This window comes from Thalassophryne amazonica, chromosome 6 (assembly GCF_902500255.1).
Source record: "Thalassophryne amazonica chromosome 6, fThaAma1.1, whole genome shotgun sequence".
Taxonomy (NCBI): Eukaryota; Metazoa; Chordata; class Actinopteri; order Batrachoidiformes; family Batrachoididae; genus Thalassophryne; species Thalassophryne amazonica.
In genome coordinates, this window is record NC_047108.1 from 94,132,001 (window position 1) to 94,153,619 (window position 21,619).

The 21,619-nt window shown below is 43.3% G+C and overlaps 1 protein-coding gene across 1 annotated transcript in view; it reads right to left on the reverse strand.

The window, feature by feature from the left end:
* Positions 1–21,619, reverse strand: part of LOC117512664 (protein kinase C-binding protein 1-like) — a 61,538-nt gene that overhangs the window by 1,156 nt on the left and 38,763 nt on the right. The window contains 10 exon segments of the mRNA XM_034172811.1: positions 5,636–5,875; positions 5,984–6,062; positions 6,898–6,978; positions 8,733–8,878; positions 8,974–9,034; positions 9,079–9,414; positions 9,568–10,025; positions 13,237–13,398; positions 20,803–20,931; positions 21,023–21,489. Coding sequence (XP_034028702.1) covers positions 5,636–5,875; positions 5,984–6,062; positions 6,898–6,978; positions 8,733–8,878; positions 8,974–9,034; positions 9,079–9,414; positions 9,568–10,025; positions 13,237–13,398; positions 20,803–20,931; positions 21,023–21,489 — 2,159 coding nt within the window.

The window sequence follows — 21,619 nt, forward strand, 5'->3', positions numbered from 1 at the left end:
TCGTGTATCTGCACATTCTGGTTATTATTATGCAGGTTTGTTAAAAGGTAATACCATATAACCTATATTAGTCACACCAATCTCAAGGAATGGGTGCTTGGATTGAGGTTCATAAGGATGGTGATGGTGGTGCAAGACAACAGATTTATGTCTGGAACAATGTTATAGTCATTAAACCTATGACATTAATATAAATAAGAATGAAAGAGGAGGTACCAAAATTTCAAGATGAAATATGAAGATAGTAGTGAAGATTGAAAATATTTTGGACATCTCATCAATAATTAAATTTCCTATGTTCACATTACAGCCCTTAAGCTGTGATCATATTATCTACAAGCGACAGAGGCAAAGTGATGACTTGCCATTCATTTTCAATCAGAGTGAGTGGTTTGCAGTGGCAAGAGACAACTGCGTGTAGTTGTCATTTGTAGCTAATAAGACAATAGCATTAATGTTTTATTTGTTTGATTTTGGTTTTGTTTGGGGTTTTTTTTGGGGGGGGGGTCGGGGGAGTCACAAATAAACAAGCTTTTTAAGGCTGAAAAATGTTTACATATTTTACTAATTTATTTATAAACAGACTCAGTGTTTCAATATGTACACACATCAGAGGCGTTTAAAAACATTTGTACAGTACTATATATTATTTTTAAAAGTTGGATAGGATTAATTAAAACTTTGAAATGACCATAAAAGCTATGTTTTTCCCCCTCAAAATTTGACTCACAACACCCTATAATGACAACATGAAGAGTTTTTTTTTTTTTGTTTTGGTTTGGTTTTTTTAAGTTTTTACATATTTATTCACTCATCACTCATCTTCAACCGCTTTTCCGGGTTCGGGTCACGGGGGCAACAGCTCCAGCAGGGGACCCCAGACTTCCTTTTCCAATGCCACACTGACCACCTCTGACTGGGGGATCCCGAGGCGTTCCCAGGCCAGTGTGGAGATATAATCTCTCCACCTAGTCCTGGGTCTTCCCAGGGGTCTCCTCCCAGATGGACGTCCCTGGAAAACCTCCCTTGGGAGGGGCCCAGGAGGCATCCTTGCCAGATGCCCGAACCACCTTAGCTGTCTCCTTTCAACACGAAGGAGCAGCGACTCTACTCCAAGCTCCCCACGGATGACCCAACTTCTCACCCTACCTCTAAGGGAGACAACAGCCACCCTCCTGAGGAAGCCCATTTCGACTGCTTGTACACGCGATCTAGTTCTTTCGGTCATGACACAACACATCCTCGAGAGTAGGAACAAAGATTGACCAGTAGATCGAGAGCTTCACCTTTTGGGTCAGCTCCCTTTTTGTCACAACAGTACAGCAGAGCGAATGCAATACCGCCCCTGCTGTGCCGCTTCTCCGGCCAATCTCATGCTCCATCGTCCCCTCACTCGTGACCAAGACCCCGAGGTACTTGAACTCCTTCACCTGGGGCAAGGCCATATTCCCTACCCGGAGTAGGCAATCCATCAGTTTCCTGCTGAGAACCATGGCCTCAGATTTAGAGGTGCTGATCCTCATCCCAGCCGCTTCTGACTCAGCTGCGAACCGATCCACTGAATGTTGAAGGTCACCGGCCGATGAAGCCAACAGGACCACATAATCTGCAAAAAGCAGTGATAAGACCCTGAGCCCACCAAACTGGAAACAGGATTGGTGACAATGCACAGCCCTGGCGGAGGCCAACCTCCACCGGAAACGAGTCCAAATTATTGCTGAGCACCCGAACACAGCTCTCGCTTTTTGTGTACAGAGAGTGGATGGTCCAGAGAAGGGATCCCCTCACTCCATACTCCTGCAGCACCTCCCACAGTATCTCCCGGGGTACCCGATCATACACCTTCTCCAAGTCCACAAAACACATGTAGACTGGGTGGGCATACTCCCAGGCACCCTCCAGGATCCTTGTGAGAGTAAAGAGCTGGTCGGCTGTTCCACGACCAGGACGGAACCCGCATTGTTCCTCTTCAAACAGAGGTTCGACTATCGGCCAAACCCTCCTTTCCAGCACCCTGGAGTAGACTTTACCAGGGAGGCTGAGTAGTGTGATGCCCCTGTAGTTGGCACACACTCTCTGGTCCCCCTTTTTAAATATGGGGACCACCACCCTGGTTTGCCACTCCTTAGGCACTGTCCCAGACCTCAACGCAATGTTGAAGAGACATGTCATCCAAGACAATCCCTCCACACACCGGGCCTTCAGCATTTCTGGACGGATCTCATCAACCCCTGGGGCCTTGCCACTGTGGAGCTGTTTGACTACCTCAGTGACTTCCACCAGGGAAATTTATGAAAATCCTCCATCGGCTTCCTGCTCTGCCCCTACTATAGAGGGCGCTCCAGTCTGATGCAGGAGTTCCTCAAAGTGTTCCTTCCAGCGCCGGATTACATCCTCAGTTGAGGTCAACAGAGTCCCATCCTTACTATAGACAGCTTGGATGGTTCCCTGTTTTCCCCTCCTGAGGTGCCTCACGGTCCGCCAGAAGCACCTTGGTGCCGACCAAAAGTCCTTCTCCATGGTTACTCCGAACTCCTCCCACACACGCTGCTTTGCCTCCCCACAGCAGAGGCTGCTGCCCTTTGGGCCTGTCAATACCTTGCAACTGCCTCTGGAGTCCTCTGAGATAACATATCCCGGAAGGACTCCTTTTTTAGTCGGATGGCTTCCCTGACCACCGGTGTCCACCACGGTGTTCGAGGGTTGCCGCCCCTTGAGGCACCTAAGACCTTCAGGCCACAGCTCCCCGCTGTAGCTTCAGCAATGGAAGCTTTGAACATTGCCCATTCTGGTTCAATGCCCCCAACCTCCACAGGGATGCTAGTGAAGCTCTGCTGGAGGTGTGAGTTAAAGATCTGTCGGACAGTGGGCTCCTCCATACGTTCCCAGTTCACCCGCACTATCGGTTTGGGCTTAACAGGTCTGTCCAAAGTCTCCTCCCAAGTCCTCTCCAACTCACCACCAGATGGTGATCAGTTGACAGCTCTGCCTCTCTCTTCACCTGAGTGTCCAGAACATGCGGCCTCAAATCAGATGATACGATCACAAAATCGATCATCGATCTTCGGCCTAGGGACCTCTGGTACCATGTACACTTATGAGCATCCTTATGTTCGAACATGGTGTTCATTATGGACAGACTGTGACTATACATATTTATTAAAAACAGAAAAATAATGTATCACATGTACCCAGGTATTTACACCCTTTGCTCAATACTTTGTTGATGCACCTTTGACAGCAATTACGGTCTCAAGACTTCTTGAATATGATGCCACAAGCTTGGTGCACCTATCTTTGGGCAGTTTTGCCCATTCCTCTTTACAACACCTCTCAAGCTCCATCAGGTTAGATGCAGAGCAACGGTGCACAGCCATTTTCAGGTCTCTTCAGAGATCTTCAATCAGATTCAGGTCTGGGCTCTGGCTGGACCACTCAAGGATATTCACAGAGTTGTCCTGAAGCCACTCCTTTGATATCTTGGCTGTGTGCATCGGGTCATTGTTCTACTGAAAGATGAACTGTTGCCCTAGTCGGAGATCAAGAGCACTCTGGAACAGGTTTTCATCCAGGATGTCTCTGTGCACTGCTGCATTCCTCTTTCCCTCAGTCCTGACTTGTTTCTCAGTTCCTGCCACTGAAAACATCCCCACAGCATGGTGCTGCCACCAGCATGCTTCACTATAGGGATGGTGCCTGGTTTCCTCCAAACATGATGCCTGGCATTCACGGCAAAGAATTCAATGTTTGTCTCAGACCAGAGAATTTTGTTTCTCATGGTCTGATTGTCCTTCAGGTGCCTTCTGGCAAACTTCAGGCTGGCTGCCATGTGCCTCTGATTAAGGAGTAGCTTCTGTCTGGCCACTCTACCATACAGGCCTGGTTGGTGGATTGCTGCAGAGATAGAGATAGATTCTCCTCTCTCCACAGAGGAATGCTGGAGCTCTGACAGAGTGACCATCGGGTTCTTGGTCACCTCCCTGACTAAGGCCCTTCTCTCCCGATAGCTCAGTTTAGATGGTTGGCCAGCTCTAGGAAGAGTCCTGGTGGATCGGAACTTTTCCATTTATGGATGATTGAGGCCACTGTGCTCATTGGGACCTTGAAAGCAGCAGAAATGTTTCTGTACCGTTCCACAGATTTGTGCCTCGGGACAATCCTGTCTCAGACATCTACAGACAATTCCGTTGATTTCATGCTTGGTTTGTGCTCTGACATGCAATGTCAACTGTGGGACCTAATATGTAGACAGGTGTGTGTCTTTCCAAATCATGTCCAATCAGCTGAATTTACCCCAGGTGGACTCCAATTAAGCTGTAGAAGCATCTCAAGGATGATCAGTGGAAACAGAATGTACCTGAGCTCAATTTTGAGCTTCATGGCAAAGACTGTGAATACTTACGTACATGTGATTTCTTTGTTTGTTCTTTTTTTATAAACTTGAAGAAAAACTAAATAATGGTGTATTGTGTGTAGATTTTTGAGGGGAAAAAAATGAATTTAATCCATTTTGGAATCAGGCTGTAAAATAAAATGTGGAAAAAGTGAAATGCTGTGAATACTTTCCGGATGCACTGTATGTGCCTGGCTTTCTTGATAAATTGGCAGATTTCAACTCCAAGATTGCCGTATGTGACCACTAAATTCAAATTAGTCACATGTAAGCAGAACTGATTCTGCACACGTTTCTCAAGGGCTTCCTGGCCAAAATGCAGTGCTGCTTCTTTTTTGGGAACAGAAACTTTAACACAGGCCTAAGTCAGGGGAAATTTGCAGATATGTTGGAGTACTTCAATAGCACTGTGACTTTGGCAGTAAAAGTGAGCATTAGAACATTAGAATACTATTAGTGCAATGCATTATTGAAAGTGGCTCATCCACAACTATGTGAAAGTACTGTTACCCTTTCACACACACTCTTCAACTTAAAAAAAAAAAAAAATGCACTTTTTCGGGGGGCTTCTCCATGTATGTATTCTTTGCTAAAGTACTCACACACTTGTGTGACCACTTTGTTCAGAACACAAAACAGCAATAAACAAAAGTTTACTTTACAGAAGCAAGTGGGCAGTGCAGTCTTGTTTGAGAGCAGGCACTAAAGGGGTAAAATACGTATGATGCATATGATGCAATAATCCTACATTCATCGACAGCCCTCGTATGTCCCCATCAGAAACACGGCACTTTTTCTGAGTTTTTTGGCAAATTACATTGCAAAGTGGAAGTGCAAAGAAAAAGTGGCAATGTGGTGGAAAGTGAACATGTGCTGCGGTTTGTTTATGGCCCGGAGCTCAAACATGTCCAGGCGGTTGTGCAGGCGAGAGAACGCAGCTACTCTATCAAAGTGTGTAGGCTAACACTTACCGACACGACCTCACATTTCCCTCCTCTTCCCTTCTCAACTGGGAACCGAAAACAACTGCACTTTTCGTGAGTGCTTCAGTGATTGCAGCAGAAAACAAAATAGTACACCATTTTTCCGTGTGAAGTGATGCTGTGTTTATGTTGCACAACGGCAGGCTGTCTCTGGAAGTGGTCAGGTCCCGCAATATCACACAGGGGTTCAAGCGAGACTGCACTGCCCTATTAGCACTGATTTAGTCAACACCTGAGACGTTCATGAACACGGTGTTACCTGATTGCGTGCAGGACTTCATGTGTTCCGGCCAGTGGGCTTGTTGACAGGGATAATCGCAATAACTGGTATTCCAGCAGCAGTAGAAAATAGCCTCTTTCCTACAGTTAGCGCACCACTGTTTCTTTTTGGTCTCGTCTACTGCCTGCTGCTTTTCAAACTCCAGCTGCTTTTTCACTTCTGCCACCAGCCGTTCTTTTTCCTGCTCCAGGCTCTGCCTCATCTCAGCCATAGTCAGTTCTAGTAGAACAAACACAAAAATATCTGTAGATGATTGAAATTCATAGTTCACAATAATAGTCATGTGATACTGATGACCTGTGATTTACCGTGGCATACAGCACTTACCCAGGTTGTGTTTCATCTCAGACAACTCTTGCTGATGCAACCACTGGAGTTTCTCAATCTCTATTCTTAGCCGTCGAATCTACAGCAACCATACACAATATAATTTATCAATCATTAACACAAATTGTTCAACCATCTCTATCAATCAATCAATCAATCAATCAATTTTTTTATATAGCGCCAAATCACAACAAACAGTTGCCCCAAGGCGCTTTATATTGTAAGGCAAGGCCATACAATAATTATGTAAAACCCCAACGGTCAAAACGACCCCCTGTGAGCAAGCACTTGGCTACAGTGGGAAGGAAAAACTCCCTTTTAACAGGAAGAAACCTCCAGCAGAACCAGGCTCAGGGAGGGGCAGTCTTCTGCTGGGACTGGTTGGGGCTGAGGGAGAGAACCAGGAAAAAGACATGCTGTGGAGGGGAGCAGAGATCGATCACTAATGATTAAATGCAGAGTGGTGCATACAGAGCAAAAAGAGAAAGAAACAATGCATCATGGGAACCCCCCCAGCAGTCTACGTCTATAGCAGCATAACTAAGGGATGGTTCAGGGTCACCTGATCCAGCCCTAACTATAAGCTTTAGCAAAAAGGAAAGTTTTAAGCCTAATCTTAAAAGTAGAGAGGGTGTCTGTCTCCCTGATCTGAATTGGGAGCTGGTTCCACAGGAGAGGAGCCTGAAAGCTGAAGGCTCTGCCTCCCATTCTACTCTTACAAACCCTAGGAAATACAAGGAAGCCTGCAGTCAGAGCAAAGCGCTCTATTGGGGTGATATGGTACTACGAGGTCCCTAAGATAAGATGGGACCTGATTATTCAAAACCTTATAAGTAAGAAGAAGAATTTTAAATTCTATTCTAGAATTAACAGGAAGCCAATGAAGAGAGGCCAATTACTATGCCATTACTTACCTCTGCAATTGTGTTTCCTGATGTGTTTTTGGAAAGGTCATTGTAGATTTCAGTCATTGTCCCTTTTATTGTGTCCATAATCTGTAAAGTTTGTAGAAAAGTTTCATTAAATAGAGCAATTTCATTCAACACTTTACCTTAAAATTAAAGGAATGAAACAAGGTAAAAAGTAGAAAATCACATAGTAACATTGTATCCTTGCATGTGTCATGTTTACAGCATCATCATTTTCTTTTTCTTCATATTTATCCCACATTTGGGGATGAAAGCAGCAAATGTGTCCAAGGTTGAACAACTCAGGGGTTCAATGTTAAGTTTAAGGATCCTTTAAGACTCAGCCACACTCTGGCATCAAAGTGACCAGCTCTTTGGCTAGTGGAGACCCCACGCTCACGGCTGAGGTAGAGAACAGTGAAGTAGCATACTGTGTTACGAGAACTGGAGTTACATGTTTTCATTTAGTTCTGACAAAGACGCTTTGGTTGTCCCAACAAAGGGTATTTCAAAGTAATACAATCTGCTGGAGATATGTGTAGGCATACCCCTCTGAGCACGTGTGATCCCATCAGAACTAATAAGTCCTGAATAGTGCTTGGCTGGGGGGACCATTGAGGAAGACTTGGAGCGGTACAAGTTTCTCAGTGTACACTGTGCGACATGCATATTAATAACATCTTACTATATAGCTGCCAAAAAGCCGCATGTCATAATCCGTAGGGTATTTGAATAGTCAGCAGGCATTTAGTAGCAGTCGATCGGTACCCAGATGATGTACTGCCTCCATGTGTGCTAATGGTCTGTACTACACTATTCCATAATGCAAACAGAAGAATTTTCTGGGCAAACTCAAAGAAGACAGTAGACATACATGAAAATCGTAGCAGTGTCCAAGGGACCATGGGCATGTATGAATAAACATTTATGAAGTATTGGGAAACATTAAAAAGTCTGTAGCAAAATTGAAGTTTTTGTGGCATACAGACATAGGTGCTAGGGCTGGGATTATATACTTACCTCTTGATATGGCATGCATCATGATGTATGATACTTGGGTGCCAATTCAATACATATCACAATTTTTTGATATTATTGCAATTTGATATTATAATATATTGTGATTTTTGTTAAACAGCTGAGAAAATCTGAGGCACTCAGAGGTGTTAAGAAAGCAGTATTGTATGCCCACTTATTCCAACTAGCAACTGATTTTGAATTATTGGTTCTGGACTGATATCATATTGTAAAATTAAATATTGTAATATCGTAGAATCAGTATTTTTTTTCCCCACCACTAGTGTTGCATATGCATCTTCTGTACACACCTAGGTCAAAGACCAGGTAGGATGGAGGCAGCACAAACTTGGAACACCAAATTGTGTTCCTATTACTCGCTCATGTAGTTCTCCTACGTGCGACAGTTGGTTCCAAACAGACGATACTGCATACTGAGTATTCTGATACAGGGTTAAATTGTGTTAGGAAGGGAATCTGGTGTAAAACATGCTAAATTTAAAAGCAACTCAACAACTGGGAGCAGGTGAAATAACTAAAAGCCGTTGTTTTCCATGTAAATGGCAGAAAGCTGGACCGATGATGCAACTGATCAGTTTAAAAATTTGTGGTCAGTGTTCAGACTTGTTCATGAGATTTCAAAGACAACCACAGAATTTAAAAAAAAAAAAAATTGGGTGGGGGGGAGCTCACGTCAAGATCACGGTTGACAATGCTGTCATGGGTACATTGTACCACCTGAGACTTAAATTATTGAATTTTATTAATTGACAACAAATTACCAAAAATATTTGTATCGTCATGTTTTTTTTTTTTAAACTTACTTTGTTTGTGTACTTGGCTATATCTGCAGCAACATCAGCTGAGACGGTAGGAATTTGTAAATCCCCTGTCATCAAAGACAAGCCGCTGGACGCTGCCTGCGTAGCTGCTGATGAGGAATTATTTGAAGCTGAGTCTTTTTGCTGCACTGTTCAAGACAAAGGAGGAGAAAAGTAAAATTCTACATGTGCTACACATTTCATATTTTTGTGCTAAGGTGCGTGTCTATGACTGAGTATATACCCTTGACTGATTGTCTGGTCTGATACCGGGTACTGGAAGAGGAATTCTGTGACTGCGACTGCTGTGGCTGCGTGTCTGAACCTGAGTCTGGGCCTGAGCCAGCACTGCTGGCTGCTCTCCATTTTGCTGCTGCCTCTGCACTTTCTGCATATGCCCACTTCTGAGAGACGTCTGGAATTTGGTAGGATTCCAAACCACTGCACGCTGCACAGCTTGAGTCGTTTCTTTAGGCAGCAGGGGACGCTGTTTCTTGACAGGGGCTGAGGCAGGGGCTGGTGTGGTGACTGTGGTGGAGGCGGGAGAGGGAGCACTGTTTGGGCTGCTGGTAGGTGGGGTGGCACTGAGTTGGTCAGAAGCTGTAGTGGAACATGGCTGGGGCTGTTATGGCAGCAGGTTGCAAGGGATCTTTCACACTGGATGAAACTTCCCGGATTGGTGTGGCTGCTGCTGCAGATGATGGCGGCTTACCTACGAAGAGAAGCACCTCAACATCACAAACGGTCCAGACTGTGACACGAGTCCCTCTTCACGAAAGACAGTAACTACAATCTCACCTTCCGGCTTGGCAATGTTTGACTCCTTTGTCGTTTTGGCAGACGAGGCTCCTGGCTCTCTTCTGGCTCTTTTGGAGTCGCAGCTTCCATGTTCATCCCCCAGGTCGATCACCAGCTCTCTTTTCAGAATCAGAGTCTTGTTCAGCTACTGTTGAGGCTGCAGCTGTTTGCCCCTGCTCTGAGATCTTGGCTTGTCAGTAAGGGGATGGGACTGGGGCTTGTCCTGGAGGTCTCTCTCCGAGACATTATTACTCTGCTTGTCTTTTGGCAAAGGTTCAGATGTGGCTTTATCTCCTGTTCCTTTAAGACCCTCCTTGGTCTCCCCTTCTATTGTTGCTCTCGGTCTCTTTCTGTTTGCTTTGTCATTCTGGGTGGAGCTTCTTGGCCTCTGCTCCTCATCGCTGAGATACTCACTGTCACTTGTCTCAGATTTGTCGGAATCCTCTGAGTCACTTCGATCCACACCTTTATACACATCTTCAGAAATCTCATCTATACCTGTTGGGCAAAACAATAAGAGTTCATGCTTTTGCCACAACATACAACCAGAGATCCCACAAAATGAGTTGCTTGCCTGTAGTATATACTGGTGGGTAGTAAGGAAATAGTCGTATTGAAATGTCTGAAATAAGTCAGTCAACCTCTGTTTACTGAAGAGCCCAACAAGTCTGTTTATACATATAATTAATAATGATATACTATTAAGAAAAAAAAAAGTCCAATTATCTCCCCTTAAAGAGGCCAGACTGGAATAATTTTCCTTTATGCCCATCCACATATGATGTGCTACCATTGTGTTCAATGTGACTGAAATCCACCAACCAGTTTAGGACTTGGTCTTACAATACTCATGGATAGATGGGCAGACTGGGTGACTCCTATATACCCTTCCCCACCAAAAAAACATTCTAAATCAGAGTCTCTACCATGTGATAGTGTTTCGGTTGCCTTGACACTGCTGCAGTGCTGAGCCAAAAAATTCATACAAGTGTCAAAGTGGCTTGTTCCTTTGTGTGTTTCTATGCTTTTTGATCTTTGTGTTCAGCCATCTTGGTTCCGTTTTAGGTTTATCCTTCTCTGGTGTACTGTCTGTTGTGCGACGTTTGTCACCACGTCTGTCTCTGTGTGTCTGAGGGTGTGGCACTCGCGCACATTTTGTTTTTCTACTTTCTACTTTTAGCTGCTGTTGTCAGTGCTGCATCTCTCCCTGATATTCCTCTTGAGCTCAACTTATGTCTCAGTCTTACAGTTTATCCCTCTGGTGTGATTATAAATATTTTCATTTACAAAGCTACAGTCCTTTCCCTGTCCTTTGGTATGTGTATCATTTTGCCTTGGGAGAAGCCGCATTAACAACACCATCGCTTTTCTTCAAAACAGTTTATTCTCAGTGACTCAAATAAATGTTATTTTGTCTGGGAGTCGCTTTAACTAGTTGTAGTGACAGATTGACGCACGTCGTCCAATCCTATAGCTCCCACAATGCGATGCGGCGGCACCCAAAAAAAAAAAAAAAAACTTCACTTAGAAATCTTTGGTAAAAACTACTGGTGATATATAATGAGACAAGAATCTACAGCTGGTCTATAAATACTGGAATTACACGAACAGCAGACACCACACGAAAATGGAGTAGTGCATAAGTAAAAACTGGCCTGGACCCCATCCTTGTAGGACTTTTTACATCTTTGACTCAAATTATGGCATACCTTTCACAGCTTTTCTTGCCTATCTACACTGTTCATGGGTGAGGAAACAACTGACTGAATGCAAGCAAATGCTATGGCCCCAATCACTTCAGAGTTCATCCTTTTGCTTTTGGTGAGCAGTCATATCAATGCCATGAAACCAGAACAACTGGAAACCATACATGCCCTCATCATAACATGACTGCCACAATGCTTCACAGATGAGACACCTTAAGCAGTTCCTTCCATTGAATACAAGATTACCAGTCTCGTAGAATGTTTGCTGTTTTTTGTTTGTTTTTTAAGGAAAACTAACCTCACCTTCCTAATTGTGAGGCTTGTCGGGAGTTAAAACCCTTAGTAAATCCTTGCAGTCTGCTGACAGTTATTCTAACGCTGTGGACAGGAAGGTGAGCAAACACTTAGCTGCAGCAGGGCGCCTTGAAAGGACAAAGCTGCCAGTGCAGAAGCTTCATGTTGGTCAAGGAAATAAACTATGTATTTTTGTCTTCACCAGAGATCGATTACATTATGAATTTTTATAGTGGCTTTGTTTCACAAATGTACCAAAGTCTAGAATATCTGCCATCTTTCCAATGGGACATTTCATCTGCTTATTTGTAATTGTAATTTCCTTTGGGATTAATAAAGTTTTTTCTTATTCTTAAATAAAACACACCCCACTTATTTTAGAAATAGTTGACAAGGCAATTATCCAATTAGTTTTTGGGCTTTAAAAAGCAAAAGCCCCTGTCACAGTGGCGTATTCATAGAGCTGCTCATTACAGCGTATCATCTACGCTGTAATGAGCAGCTCTCCGCCCACTTCACGAGTTTTTTTTCAATATGCAGCAGTATGTTGAGGGCTACGCACGTAGGACGGAAGAAATTAAACATGTTTAATTTTCTTCGGCGTACAGCACAGCATGGAGCCTTCACGCAAGTACACGCAGCGCTGTGCTACTGTCCACTATTGTTAGCCCGCCCATGCTTAAACACAGTACTGTGCGCCACTTCACATCTCCCTGTTGTTCTTCTGGAGCTATAAATACTGCAAGATCGTTGCTTCACTTTATCATACTGGATTCATTATATGAGGACTGTTCACTTTGTCCCATCGTTTCATGAGAGAGAGAGAGAGAGAGATCAATAAAAGCGCTCTCTCCCAGTTTAACGAGTCACAGCGTTTTGTTCAAGGCAGCCTTTACCACAGCCAGACTCAGCAGCATCTGGACACAAAGAAAGTGATCCACCAAGACAAACAAACAAACAAATAAATAAAGTTAAATGACACTGTTTTTGAGCCGCACCACACCATGCAGTACAGAACAGAGCGCACTTCCACAGAGGCAGAATATAGCACTGGACTGGTGCGGCATGACACACGCGACTGTGTGCACACATTAAAATGCGAACACGTGCAGCTGCAAGTATGAACGAACACTGAAAAATGCTGAGTACGCACGTATTTAACGCCGCAATAAGCAGCTCTACGAATACACCACTGTGACAGGGCCTAAAGGCCCACAAACACTGCCCAGTTTGGATGTAAATACCCTCACAGCTGAAAGTCTGCAGTTTGATCTTATTTATTATTTATCAGTTTTTAAGCTAATATGCTATGGTAGACAGCTAACATACCAAGCACAGTAAAAGTTGCTTTTGTTTTTTTACTATTTTGGATAGTCCTGCAACTTAGATTTTGAAAAATCATACATTCATTACTACTACTAACAACAACAACAACAACAACAACAGATACCTGACTTTCCCAGGAATCAATGCACTAAACAATAAACTCCAGTAATAAAAGAAGAAATGTCAATAACCAAAATACACTACAACAATGCACAAAAATCTAAAAGTAAAGACCTGATAAATGACTTTTGTATTGTTTGTATGTTTTTTCACGTCTTCAAGAGGTTTTTTTTTTTTTTTTTAAACAGGTGTGACATATACTCTGGAAAATACAGTAAATAATTTTGGACTCAATAGTCATTAAGTCTGAAAGGTGTATGTACCAAGCTGTGCCTTGCAGCTTTCAATAGTCTTGTCCAAACTCCTAAGTGGTCTTTTTGGAGTCGGGAGGGTAGCTTGGGCTCCTTGTTGTTGCTGGTTCTGCTGCTGTTGTTGCTGCACAGTCTCACTGAGCTCCTTGAGATCCATCTCAGCCTTCACTCGATCTGAAAGGACCAGGTAAGTGTTCAAAGTCAGACAACCAATCTCTAATATAACAGTTGTATGTGGTAAACAAAGTAAACAAGACATATTCAAAGATTTGACTTGTATAGATTTTGACATTTTGTTGGTCAAATTGTGGAATAAACTAGCTAATTTTGAAGCCAGAGATGAGCTTTACAAAAGCAAAGTGAATTGCCAGGCATGCCAAATAGAAGTATTGCAGAAATACGACAGTATACGAATGTGAGCAGTAAGCTTTAGGCAGCACAGAGGGTGGCCGTGACAAGTGTGTGCATATATGTCTGACCATGTAGGATAAATGTCATTCTTTTTCTTAAAATAACTGTATTTGTGTATGTGTCTTTGTATCACAATGTCAACCACGTCTTAACAAACATATACTTTGTCTGTTAAAACTATGTAAGAGTAAGTAGACCTCTTTGTACATCCCACCTTCAAACATACATACAACATACACCTTATACAACCATCCATGAAAAATCTACTTAAGCTCAGAACTTTCTATAAGAATGCAAACTACCTACAGGCACTGCATTAATATTTATATATATATATATATATATATATATATATATATATATATATATACACAACCCCTGGCAAAAATTATGGAATCACCGGCCTCGGAGGATGTTCATTCTGTTGTTTAATTTTGTAGAAAAAAAGCAGATCACAGACATGACACAAAACTAAAGTCATTTCAAATGGCAACTTTCTGGCTTTAAGAAACACTATAAGAAATCAAGAAAAAAGATTGTGGCAGTCAGTAACGGTTACTTTTTTAGACCAAGCAGAGGAAAAAAATATGGACTCACTCAATTCTGAGGAATAAATTATGGAATCACCCTGTAAATTTCCATCCCCAAAACTAACACCTGCATCAAATCACATCTGCTCGTTGACATTAACCCTATGTCATGAAATTGACCCTATGTGTCTTTTTGCAAGGAATGTTTTCACTGTTTTTGCTCTACGGCAAGATCCATTATCTTCTTGAAAAATGATTTCATCATCCTTAAACATCATAAAAGTGTCCAAAATATCAACGTAAACTTGTGCATTTATTGATGATGTAATGACAGCCATCTCCCCAGTGCCTTTACATGACACGCAGGCCCATATCATCAATGACTGTGGAAATTTACATGTTGTCTTCAGGCAGTCATCTTTATAAATCTCATTGGAACTGCACCAAACAAAAGTTCCAGCATCATCACCTTGCCCAATGCAGATTGGAGATTCATTACTGAATATGACTTTCATCCAGTCATCCACAGTCCACGATTGCTTTTCTTTAGCCCATTGTAACCTTGTTTTTTTTCTGTTTAGGTGTTAATGATGGCTTTCGTTTAGCTTTTCTGTATGTAAATCCCATTTCCTTTAGGCGGTTTCTTACAGTTCGGTCACAGACGTTGACTCCAGTTTCCTCCCGTTCGTTCCTCATTTGTTTTGTTGTGCATTTTCGATTTTTGAGACATATTGCTTTAAGTTTTCTGTCTTGACGCTTTGATGTCTTCCTTGGTCTACCAGTATGTTTGCCTTTAACAACCTTCCCATGTTGTTTGTATTTGGTCCAGAGTTTAGACACAGCTGACTGTGAACAACCAACATCTTTTGTGTGAACAACCAACATCTTTTGCAACATTGCGTGATGATTTACCCTCTTTTAAGAGTTTGATAATCCTCTCCTTTGTTTCAATTGACATCTCTCGTGTTGGAGCCATGATTCATGTCAGCCCACTTGATGCAACAGCTCTCCAAGATGTGATCACTCCTTTTTAGATGCAGACTAACGAGCAGATCTGATTTGATGCAAGTGTTAGTTTTGGGGATGAAAATTTACAGGGTGATTCCATAATTTATTCCTCAGAATTGCGTGAGTCCATATTTTTTTCCCCTCTGCTTGGTCTAAAAAAGTAACCGTTACTGACTGCCACAATTATTTTTCCTGATTTCTTATAGTGTTTCTTAAAGCCAGAAAGTTTCCATATGAAATGACTTTAGTTTTGTGTCATGTCTGTGATCTGCTTTTTTTTCTACAAAATTAAACAACTGAAGTCACCGAGGTGGTTGGAAAGCTCCTCGGTGGCAAGGCTCCTGGGGTGGATGAAATCTGTCCTGAGTACTTTAAGTCTCTGGATGTTATGGGACTGTCTTGGCTGACACGCCTCTGCAACATCGCGTGGTGATCGGGGACAGTGCCTCTGGATTGGCAGACCGGGGTGGTGGTCCCTCTGTTTAAGAAGGGGGACCGGAGGGTGTGTTCCAACTATAGGGGGATCACACTCCTCAGCCTCCCCGGTAAGGTCTATTCCAGAGTACTGGAGAGGAGAATTCGACCGATGGTCGAACCTCGGATTCAGGAGGAGCAATGTGGTTTTCGTCCTGGTCGCAGCACACTGGACCAGCTCTACACACTCCATCGGGTGCTCGAGGGTTCATGGGAGTTCGCCCAACCAGTCCACATGTGTTTTGTGGATCTGGAGAAGGCATTCAACCGTGTCCCTCGGGGCACCCTGTGGGGAGTGCTCCGGGAGTACGGGGTCCGGGGTCCTTTGCTAAGGGCTATCCGGTCCCTGTACGACCGCAGCAGGAGCTTGGTTCGCATTGCCGGTAGTAAGTCAAACCTGTTTCCAGTGCACGTTGGCCTCCACCAGGGCTGCCCTTTGTCACCGGTTCTGTTCATTATTTTTATGGACAGAATTTCTAGGCGCAGCCAGGGTGTAGAGGGGGTCTGGTTTGGGAACCACAGAGTCTCGTCTCTGCTGTTTGCGAACGATGTGGTTCTGTTGGCTTCGTCAAATCAGGACCTTCAGCGTGCACTGGGGTGGTTTGCAGCCGAGTGTGAAGCGTCCGGGATGAAAATCAGCACCTCCAAATCCGAGGCCATGGTTCGCGACTAGAAAAAGGTGCTTTGCCCTCTTCAGGTCGGTGGAGTGTCCTTGCCTCAAGTGGAGGAGTTTAAGTATCTCAGATTCTTATTCACGAGTGAGGGACGGATGGAGCGTGAGATCGACAGACGGATCGGTGCAGCGTCTGCAGTGATGCGGTCGCTGTATCGGACCATCATGGTGAAAAGAGAGCTGAGTAGGGGGGCAAAGCTCTCGATTTACTGATCGATCTATGTTCCGATCCTCACCTATGGTCATGAGATTTGGCTCATGACCGAAAGAACGAGATCGCGGGTACAAGCGGCCGAGATGACTTTCCTCCGCAGGGTGGCTGGGCGCTCCCTTAGAGATAGGGTGAGGAGCTCGGTCACTCGGGAGGAGCTCGGAGTCGAGCCGCTGCTCCTCCAAGTCGAAAGGAGTCAGTTGAGGTGGCTCGGGCATCTTTTCCGGATGCCCCCTGGACGCCTCGCTGGAGAGGTGCTCTGGGCACGTCCCATTGGGAGGAGGCCCCGGGGAAGATCCAGGACACGCTGGAAGGATTACATCTCTCGGCTGGCTTGGGAACGCCTTGGGGTTCCCCCGGAGGAGCTGGGGGAGGTGTGTGTGGATCGGGAGGTCTGGGCGGCTTTGCTTGAGCTGCTGCCCCCGCGACCCGACTCCGGATAAAGTGGAAGAAAATGGATGGATGGATGGATTAAACAACTGAATGAACATCCTCCGTGGCCGGTGATTCCATAATTATTGCCAAGGGTTATATATATATATATATATATATATATATATATATATATATATATATATATATTAGATTAAAGGATGCACATCATCATGCCACACGCAAGCCATATCCAAAAGCTGAGGACGAACTGACTAACAATCAGAAATATACGAGCCACATACTCACACACACACAATGTGTCTTGCTAGCTAGCTAGAGCATCCAGAAAGTATTTACAGAGCTTTAGTTTCTCCACATTATACAGTAGTGTTCAGAATAATAGTAGTGCTATGTTACTAAAAAGATTAATCCAGGTTTTGAGTATATTCCTTATTGTTACATGGGAAACAAGGTACCAGTAGATTCAGTAGATTCTCACAAATCCAACAAGACCAAGCATTCATGATATGCACACTCTTAAGGCTATGAAATTGGGCTATTAGTAAAAAAAAAAAAAAAGTAGAAAAGGGGGTGTTCAAAATAATAGTAGCATCTGCTGTTGACGCTATAAACTCAAAACTATTATGTTCAAGCTGCTTTTTTAGCAATCCTGTGAATCACTAAACTAGTATTTAGTTGTATAACCACAGTTTATCATGATTTCTTCACATCTGCGAGGCATTAATTTTGTTGGTTTGGAACCAAGATTTTGCCCGTTTACTAGTGTGCTTGGGGTCACTGTTTTGTTGAAACACCCATTTCAAGGGCATGTCCTCTTCAGCATAAGGCAACATGACCTCTTCAAGTATTTTGACATATCCAAACTGATCCATGATACCTGGTATGCGATATATAGGCCCAACACCATAGTAGGAGAAACATGCCCATATCATGATGCTTGCACCACCATGCTTCACTGTCTTCACTGTGAACTGTGGCTTGAATTCAGAGTTTGGGGTCGTCTCACAAACTGTCTGTGGCCCTTGGACCCAAAAAGAACAATTTTACTCTCATCAGTCCACAAAATATTCCTCCATTTCTCTTTAGGCCGGTTGATGTGTTCTTTGGCAAATTATAACCTCTTCTGCACATGTCTTTTATTTAACAGAGGGACTTTGCGGGAGATTCTTGCAAATAAATTAGCTTCACACAGGCGTCTTCTGTCACAGCACTTACAGGTAACTCCAGACTGTCTTTGATCATCCAAGAGCTGATCAATGGGTGAGCCTTTGCCATTCTGGTTATTCTTCTATCCATTTTGATGGTTGTTTTCCATTTTCTTCCACGCGTCTTTTTTTTTTTTTTTTTGTCCATTTTAAAGCATTGGAGATCATTGTAGATGAACAGCCTATAGGTTTTTGCACCTGTGGATAAGTTTTCCCCTCTCCAATCAACTTTTTAATCCAACTACGCTGTTCTTCTGAACAATGTCTTGAATGTCCCATTTTCCTCAGGCTTTCAAAGAGAAAAGCATGTTCAACAGGTGCTGGCTTCATCTTTACATAGGAGACACCTGATTCACATCTGTTTGTTCCACAAAATTGACGAACTCTGACTGAATGCCACACTAATATTATTGTGAACACCCCTTTTCTACTTTTTTTTTTACTAATAGCCCAATTTCATAGCCTTAAGAGTGTGCATATCATGAATGCTTGGTCTTGTTGGATTTGTGAGAATCTACTGGTACCTTGTTTCCCATGTAACAATAAGAAATATACTCAAAACCTGGATTAATCTTTTTAGTCACATAGCACTACTTTATTCTGAACACTACTATAAAATGTAGTTTAAGTAAAAGTATTGAGTAAAAGTAAAATCCAAAACGAGTGGGCACTGAAACAGCAACATGAAAAGAAAGCCAGTGTGGTATGTGGAGAAACTAGGAGGGGGTCTCAGCCCCTATAAAAGGCTGTATCCACCTCTGGCCAAGGAGTTGGTGCCGGGATGAGTGCCGTTCTTTTTCTGAAGACCACGCAGTCTTTTTTCTGGAAGACCCACCCGCACTTTTCTACTAAAAACACAACAGCTAGGCTCTTGTAACAGTCATTTGTAGCTACACAGTTGTGCTAAATTTAAGGAAAAGTTAAAAAAAAAAAAAAACTTTCCAAGCATCACCACCACCAACCGCTGCAAAGCAACCAAACACAGCGCTCTTTGAACTCTCAAATCCAAAATGTGGAGCCGCTTATACACAGTGCTTCTCTGCAAACATTTCAAATGATGAATAAAATGAAAGACATGCTGGCTCGTTTTGTCGGTAGTTTTCCCCTTTTGCGTGTGTTAACTCTGATCATGTGCTGCACTCCAGTGTATGTGTGTGTGCATCAGCGTGTGCACGTTTGGTGTCCAAAGGACAGATGGTTTTCACCCTCCACAGTCTTCCTCAGCAGGGGCAAAGATTCAACCTGTCGTATTTATTTTATTTTCATCTTTTAAACGTGTTTTATATCAAACACGGCACTTGTTGCTGCAGGGGTGAAAGGCGCTGCGCTCCTGCTGAAGAGGACAGCATGTGCTACGCTCCGGCTTATACTGTCACCTCTGCAAACAGGCGTTGCCCAATCAAATTTCTTGTACTTTTATACTGTAGTAAAGAGTAACGAAGATGTTTAAGAGAAATGTATCAGAGTAAAAGTATACATTTTACTGAGGAAATGTAGTAGAGTAAAAGTGAAAGTCACCAGAAATGTAAACAACAAAGTAATGTACAGATACGTCAAAATTCTACTTAAGTACAGTAATGAAGTAATTCTGCTTCGTTACATTACAACACTCCCCACAGCATGATGCTGCCACCACCATGCTTCACTGTAGGGATGGTGCCTGGTTTCCTCCGAGCATGACATCTGGCATTCACGCCAAAGAGTTCAATCTTTGTCTCATCAGACCAGAGAATTTTGTTTCTCATGATTTAAGAGTGTTTCAGGTGACTTCAGGTGGCTGCAATGTGCATTTTACGAAGGAGTGGCTTACGTCTAGCCACTCTACCATACAGGCCTGATTGGTGGATTGCTGTAGAGATGGTTGTCCCTCTGGAAGGTTCTCCTCTCTCCACACAGAAATGCTGGAGCTCTGACAGAGTGACCATCGGGTTCTTGGTCACCTCCCTGACTAAGCCCCTTCTCCCTGATCACTCAGTTTAGACGGGTAGCCAGCTTAAGGAAGAGTCCTTGTGGATCCAAACACCTTCCATTTAAGGATGATGGAGGTCACTGTGCTCATTGGGACCTTCAAAGCAACAGAAATCTTTCTGCACCCTTCCCCAGATTTGTGTCTCGAGACAATCCTGTCTCTGAGGTCTACAAACAATTCCTTTAACTTCATGCTTAGTTTGTACTCTGACATACACTGTCAACTGTGGGACCTTCTATGTAGACATGTGTGTGCCTTTCCAAATCGTGTCCAATTAACTGAATTTACAGCAGGTGGACTCCAATTAAGCTGTAGAAACATCTCAAGGAGGATCAGTGGAAACAGGATGCATCTGAGTTCAATTTTGAGCTTTATGGCAAAGGCTGTGAACATATATGTACATGTGATTTCTTAAATTTCTTGTTAATAATAATAATAACAATACATTTGCAAAAATCGAAAAAAAAAAAAAAACAACTTTATTCACATTGTCATTATTGGGTATTGTGTGTTGAATTTTGAGGGAGAAAATATGAATTTCATCAATTTCATATGGAGTAAGGCTGTAACATAAAATGGTGAAAAAGTGCAGCGCTGTGAATACTTTCCGGATGCAGTGTATTATATTTCATTTCCCACTTCCAACTCATCATTATATGTTGAGCACTAGTTTGACCATAATTTGCACTGTTGGTACTGACCCAGGTTGAGATTAAGAATGCTGCCAGTGCCTCCGGTTCTCTCCTGCTTAGGTACTACTCCAGGGTTAAAAGGCTTTGGGCTGCCTGTCATGCTGCCTGCAGGACCAACCTTCCCAGAGGTGGGAGATACTGTGATTTAAGCAAAACATTGTGGATTTGTTTAAGTCTTTGCACGAGTTAAATGTTTTTTCTCAATGCAACAACATTTTGGTTGACTTACCATTACAGTCCATTGATTCCTCTCCAGTACTGTAGTGAAAGGTGGGATTCTTGTTGGCCTTTTCTACATTGTCCTGCTCTCCATCAGACCCTGTGTGAACTGAGGAAGTGGTGCTCATGGGCGATCGAGGCACATCGGTCATTGCAACCCTCCGACTCACCGAACTCTTACCAACCACCATCTTGGGAGATGCAGATATGTCAAAGTTGAAACGAAGTTTGTCAGGTTTCTCTGTTTTCACTGTCCCAGCACTGGGGTTGGAAGGGTCAACTAGCATCTGGAGGTGGTTTTTGGGTGTGTAGGGTGTACGAAAGGGTGCATAGTTAAAGACCCCAAATTTCTTGCGAATGTTTTCCACATAGACCTCCATCTCTTGCATGGCACTGTTGAAAATGCTCTTTGTCTTCTTCACAGAGAATGGAATCTCTTTAGACATGAGGTAGCAGTTGTTAATAGGGACCCAGGCCCTGTATGAAAAGACAAAACTCAATAACAATTCCCAAGTCTGAGTAAGATGGAGACCAGTGTTTCTTGAACTACGCATGGAGCAACAACCCAGACCAAAGTGTGCTTCCCCTGGAGTACAAAGCTACTGTC